The sequence below is a fragment of the Brassica oleracea genome, chromosome C8 (assembly GCF_000695525.1).
Source record: "Brassica oleracea var. oleracea cultivar TO1000 chromosome C8, BOL, whole genome shotgun sequence".
Classification (NCBI taxonomy): Eukaryota; Viridiplantae; Streptophyta; class Magnoliopsida; order Brassicales; family Brassicaceae; genus Brassica; species Brassica oleracea.
Genome location: NC_027755.1, coordinates 12,420,542 through 12,427,185, shown reverse-complemented (window position 1 = coordinate 12,427,185; position 6,644 = coordinate 12,420,542). Strand labels below are relative to the sequence as shown.

General features: G+C 44.6%; 1 protein-coding gene across 1 annotated transcript; it reads left to right on the top strand.

The window, feature by feature from the left end:
- The first annotated feature begins 1,169 nt into the window (after window positions 1-1,169).
- LOC106308675 lies at window positions 1,170-3,701 on the top strand. The gene is made up of 2 exons (XM_013745813.1): window positions 1,170-2,150; window positions 2,214-3,701. The coding sequence occupies exons 1-2, from the start codon at window positions 1,170-1,172 to the stop codon at window positions 3,699-3,701; spliced, it is 2,469 nt and encodes an 822-aa protein (XP_013601267.1).
- The last annotated feature ends 2,943 nt before the right edge of the window (window positions 3,702-6,644 follow it).

Below are 6,644 nucleotides of genomic sequence, written 5' to 3'. Positions count from 1 at the left end.
AGTCGTCCAGAAGGTCGTCCAGTTAGTCATCCAGAAGGTCGTCCAGTTAGTCGTCCAGGGTTTTTTCTTCCAGAAGACCTTCAAGTTAGTCGTCCAGTGTTTTGTCTTCAAGAAAACTTTCAATTAAGTCGTCCAGAAGGTCGTCCATAGTTTTTTCTTCCAGAAGACCTTCAAGTTAGTCGCCCAGTGTTTAGTCTGCTGTCCCGGGCGACTATGTGCCTCTTAGGGATCGATATCCACATAGCAATCCAATGAGTGTCGTTGTAGTTCACTGGCGCATAGACATCATCAATATCCGTCCCCCAAAATTAAGTCGTCCAGAAGGTCGGCCAGTTAGTCGTCCATGGTTTAGTCTATTTATTGAAAATTTGTGTTATGAACTTATTTGTGTCAACTTCTTTGTCAAATTGCCCTGATCGGGCTCCGAGTCCTTAAAATCCTTGTAGTTGAATCTCCATAGCTGAGAAAAGAGATGATCAAGGAAGCACATTCTCTCGCTCCTGAAATGTTGTGGGTTAGCGTCGTATCTCTCCCTCAGCACATTAATCCAAGCATCAATATGCTGCATATAAAATAGGGTACAAGTCAGAAGATATCAGACGACTTACCAGACGACTTACCAATAAGTCGACTTACCAGACGACTTATTGGTAAGTCGTCTACAAAGAAAACTTATCAGTAAGTCATCTAAGTAATAGTAGAAGACTTACACAGTCCTCCAGCCACTCTAAGGAGGTTCGGAGGATTTGATACCACCAAGTTTGATGTAGCATACATCTTACTCCTATTAGACTTTGGTTTTCTACTTCCTTTTTCTAAAGTTAGGTTTGGTTTTCTATTTTCCTTATACGTTTAGGAGTCGGTAGTTTTCCTTAACCGACTAGGTATTTTATTTTCGTTATATATATGTGCCCTCTCGGCTTTGTGAGAGACACAACTTTGAATTATTGATTAATAAACTAGAGCTTTGGTGTTAACAAACTCTTGAATCCTTTACTTCCGGGCATTCTGTGAGAATTCAACGGCTTTAAGAAGGCTTAGCTAACGGGTATTCTCAGAATTCAACGTTACCTTCGCATTATCGGTTACTACGGATACTTCCGCTCCGTCAGGTTGGTATCAGAGCCTTTCAATTACAATTCCAATCGTGATTATCGATCTTAGGTCCAATGCCCCCTCGCCATCGAATGATTGGGTACAGATGCAGCAATTCTTGGAAGATTTTCAAGAAAACTTTCAAGATAACATGCGACGAACAATGGCTGAAGCAATTCAGCAAGGAGTGTAGGATGGAGTCCAAGCCGCCTGGGCAGCAAACGCAGCTAACGCCGACGCTCCTCGCGCTCAACAGCCTCAACGACAACAACGCCACAACAACAACCCTATCTTTGAAGAACAAGTCGACGATGCATGACGTTTTGGATAACCCCTTCGGCGATAACAACCAACAACGTCAACAACACCACCATCGCCAACATTGCAACGATGATGATTTTCGTTGGAATTTGGGTTTAAAGATAGATATCCCTGAGTTCCATGGAGGATCAAAACCAGAGGAGCTACTCGATTGGTTTGTCACGGTCGACGAAGTCATTGAGTTCAAAGACGTTCCAGAACAAAAACGAGTCCCGCTTGTCACTACGCGTTTTCGAGGGCACACCGCCTCTTGGTGGAGCCAAACTACGTTGTCACGAACTCGTCGTGGAAAGGAGAAAATCACTTCTTGGGAAAAGCTAAAAAAACATATGCGGAAAACGTTTATTCCGTATAATTTTGAACGCTTATTATTCCAAAAGTTCCATAACATCCGTCAAGGTTCACGCTCCGTGGAAGACTATTCTAACGAATTTTATCTGATGCTCACACGTGTGGATATTCATGATTCGGAAGATCAATTGGTGGTGCGTTATATTGCGGGTTTACGATCCCAGATACAGACCATGCTGCACCAGTTTGATCCTTGTTCTGTCTCCGAAGCTCGTCAAAGAGCCCTCCTCATAGAACAACAGTCACGATCAAACACTAGTCAATGGACAAACAACTCTCGTCCTCGCACCACAGCGACAAACGATGACACCAAGACAGCAACACATCGCGAGACTACTACCCCACGCAACAACAATCGACCGGCCAACACAACAGCAGCAGAGGCACGCCCGGCACGGCCGAATGCTCTTCGGTGATTTACATGTGGGGAACGTGGCCATATACAGACAGCATGTCCTAAGGAACGTCGCGGGTTACTTGCTTCTGATAAAGAGATTATAGGAGAACCAATTTATGATGACGAAGAAGAACAGATAGAGAATGTCGAAGAAGAGCAAGTCCCGGGTGATACCGGAACGTTTCTAATGCTCCGTCGAAACTGTTTAGCTCCAAAAACCAGTGAAGCCTGGCAGCGTACTTCGCTATTCAGTTCTACTTGCACGGTGAAAGGGAAAATATGTTGTTTTGTGATCGACTCAGGTTGCTCCGCCAACGTCGTATCAGAGGAAGCCGCGCGTAAGCTAGCACTCACAGCCGAAGCACACCCGCACCCATGCCGTCTCTTATGGATGCAAACAGGAGCAGAAGTCTATGTTTCTAAACGCACTCAAGTGCCCCTATCCATTGGATCCTTCTACAAAGAAACATTATACTGCGATATAGCTCCGATGGATGTGTCTCATATCATTCTCGGTCGTCCTTGGCAATATGATTGGGAAGTACTCCACAATGGCAAACTTAACACACATTCGTTTATGTTTCAAGGGCGCAAGATCACTTTGCTCCCTTCACCCGAGGTTGACATTACCGCGACTAAGGATAATCAACAAAACACGCCAAAACAGAACCTCCTAATCATCTCCAAATCTCAACTTGAGGACGAGCTGCGTGCTGCTTGTCCAATTTTTGCGTTGATCGCTGCCGATGCGAAAATTGCAACGACTAATGTCGTCCAGCGCGAATTTGAAACAATCATCACCGACTTCCATGATCTATTTCCAGAGGATTTACCCGCCGGATTACCTCGTCTAAGAGACATACAGCATCACATTGACCTTGTCCCGAATGTCGTCTTACCTAATCGGGCACATTATCGTATGAGTCTCGAAGAGCACGAAGAGTTACGACGTCAAGTAGAGGAACTATTACTTAAAGGTTACGTGCGTGAAAGTCTCAGCCCCTGTGCCGTCCCAGCACTATTAATCCCAAAGAAGGACAAAATGTGGCGTATGTGCGTCGACAGTCGGGTAATCAATAAGATCACAACATGTTACCGGTTTCCTATACCTCGTTTAGATGATCTGCTAGATCAGATAGGAAAAGCCACTATTTTTACTAAATTGGATCTGAAAAGTGGCTATCATCAGATTCGAATCCGCCCAGGGGATGAATGGAAAACAGCTTTCAAGACGCGCGAAGGGTTGTTCGAATGGCTCGTTATGCCTTTCGGGTTATCCAATCCTCCTAGCACATCCATGCGAATCATGAATCAAGCACTGCAACCATTTATTGGAAGATTTGTTGTGGTTTATTTTGACGACATTCTCATATTTAGCAATTCTCTTGACGAGCATCTGCTGCACTTACGGGATGTCTTACTAGTCCTTCGCCGGGAAAAGCTTTACATCGCCAAACACAAATGTGAGTTTGGCGTTTCCGAAGTTTTGTTTCTTGGCTACGTAGTGTCTGCTGCAGGCCTCCGCGTGGACCCTTAGAAAGTGGCTGCCGTGTCCTCTTGGGCCAGTTCCGACGACTATCACCGACGTTCGAAGCTTTCACGGGTTAGCGTCTTTCTATCGGCGGTTTGTGTATAACTTCAGCACAATCATGGCACCAATAACGGATTGCATGAAGAACACTACCTTCGTATGGACACCTGAGGCATCACAAGCGTTCGAGCTCATCAAACCTAAGTTAACAACTGCTCCTATACTAGTGCTTCCGAACTTTGATCTACCTTTTGAGCTTCATTGTGACGCTAGTAAACTAGGCGTTGGCGCGGTCTTAAGTCAACAGGGGCGCCCCGTTGCCTATTATAGTGAGAAGATGGCAGGAGCTAGAGCTCGTTACAGTACCTATGACGTGGAATTTTATGCGATCGTGCAAGCAATAAAGCATTGGCGCCATTACCTTGCTCATAAGGAGTTTGTTTTGTTTACCGATCACGTCGCGTTGAAATACCTGGATACACAGGATAAAATATCGTCGCGACATGCTTCATGGATTGCTTATCTTCAACAATTTACGTTTGTGATTAAGCACCAGCCGGGAAAACTAAATAAGGTTGCGGATGCTCTGAGCCGCAGGCACGCGTTAGTTGCAACTCTGCGGGTCAGTGTCCTTGGATTTGAATGCTTCGCGGAGTTATATGCAACGGATCCTTTCTTTGCAGCCGTGTGGACAGACCTTAACCAGAACGTACGCTCTGACTATTCGATTGTCGAGGGTTTCATCTTCAAAAACAACTGGTTGTGCGTCCCCGAGAGTAGCTTACGTTTGCAGATCATTAAAGAGTTACATGGTGAGGGCCATGTTGGTCGAGATCGGACACTTAAGCGTGTGACCGATTCTTATTTCTGGCCAACTTTACGGAGGGATGTGGAATGGTTCGTAGCTCGCTGCACGACTTGTCAACGGAGAAAGGGCCATGCGTCTAATGCTGGTTTATATCTCCCGTTGCCCATTCCGACAAAGCCTTAGAGCGATATCAGCATGGATTTCGTTCTCGGTCTACCTCGCACTCAACGCGGTAGTGACTCAATTTTTGCTGTGGTTGATCGTCTTTCCAAGATGGTGCACTTTATTCCTTGTAAGAAGACTGCAGATGCAGTCCAGGTCGCTCAGCTCTTCTTTCGCGAGATATATCGCTTGCATGGGCTTCCTACGTCCATTGTGTCTGATCGGGATTCCCGTTTCATTAGTCACTTCTGGCGTTCCTTGTGGAAGTTTTTCAAAACCAGCCTTGATATGAGTTCTGCTTATCATCCTCAAACAGATGGTCAGACTGAGGTCGTCAATAGAAGCTTAGGGAACATGTTACGTTGTCTTGTGGGTGAGAATTTACGGTCGTGGGATACTGTCTTGTGTCAGGCTGAGTTCGCTCACAACCACGCTCACAACAGAAGTCTCGGCTTCAGTCCGTTTAAAGTTGTGTATGGTGTTATCCCTCGAGGGCCGTTGGGATTGATGGTAACTCCACAACCCGGGGAATTTCATGGTCGCGCTGAGGAGTTGATCCGCGAGCTTCACAGTGTCCATGAACGCGCTCAAGATAATCTCGCAGGGACAGTGTTAAAGTATAAGCGAGATGCGGATTCTCGGCGACGAGAGGTTCATTTTCAGGTGGGTGATCACGTTCGGGCAGTCATGACTAAAGAGCGTTTTCCAACGGGACAGTATAATAAGCTCAAACCACGGAAGATTGGTCCGGTGGAGATCATCGAGAAGATCAACGCCAATGCATACCGGCTTCTTCTTCCTCCACATATTCAGACAGCGGATGTCTTCAACGTCAAGCATCTCTTCAAGTTTGAACCTGACGACGATTTGCTTTCAGGATTCGTGGACGAATCTCTCGTACGGGAGGGGACCTGATGTAGCATACATCTTACTCCTATTAGACTTTGGTTTTCTTTTTTCTTTTTCTAAAGTTAGGTTTGGTTTTCTATTTTCCTTATACGTTTAGGAGTCGATAGTTTCCTTAACCGACTAGGTCTTTTATTTTCGTTATATATATGTGCCCTCTCGGCTTTGTGAGAGACACACCTTTGAATTATTGATTAATAAACTAGAGCTTTGGTGTTAACAAACTCTTGAATCCTTACTTCCGGGCATTCTGTGAGAATTCAACGGCTTTAAGAAAGCTTAGCTAACGGGTATTCTCAGAATTCAACGTTACCTTCGCATTATCGGTTACTACGGATACTTCCGCTCTGTCAAAGTTCTACTTGTACGTGGTTTTTTATCGAGAGGTGTTCTATAATGACTGCAAACACAAAATGTTGAAAAGCAATCAGTTTTTGTAGACTAAAGCAAACTATTATGGGAAAAGCAAACACTTACAGACAAGTTTTCAACCAATCAGCGAGCTCCTTCAACTTCTTCTTATCAATTGTTGCAAAAGGATTATAGCCTGGATAAAGCTTTTTGTTTGGAATGATCACTTTGGCCGTGCTGTTTGCCGTATAAGGAGATTGCTGCGAGGCAGCAAGTTTCCTTGTTCGATCACTCTTTGCACGGCAAAGTGCCAAAGCAGCATCCCTCATTTCCAGATATCTAGCATCCTCCTTCTGTAAATCCGAAACAGTGGATTAATTTTTGTCCAATAGAACAAGGCTCGGTTCTGGAGCTTTATCTTTCGAGGAACTAGTATCTGCGGGCACATCTGGACCTTTATCCTCCGGCAAGCTCTTCCTTCCCGCGTTCGTCCCATTAACACTTTCACTCTGCAATATACAAGATGGGTTTATAAAATAATAACCAAAGATCAATTTCAAACAATAATAACCAATGACTTTGTCCAAAGATCCATTTCATACACTATAAACAAAGCACACATGTTCTGACATACAAGAAACAAAGAAAATAATACTTTTCAGTTTTTATTCTTAAGACTTTGTCTAGTCAATCTCTTGTTGGGAGAGGATTCGTTACTAACC

Bases quoted from the DNA above. Each gene is read 5' to 3' on its own strand.
- LOC106308675 (XM_013745813.1), top strand. From the start codon at position 1,170: ATGCCCCCTCGCCATCGAATGATTGGGTACAGATGCAGCAATTCTTGG. The intron at 2,151-2,213 runs GCACGCCCGGCA...GGCCATATACAG, and splicing joins CCAACACAACAGCAGCAGAG to ACAGCATGTCCTAAGGAACG.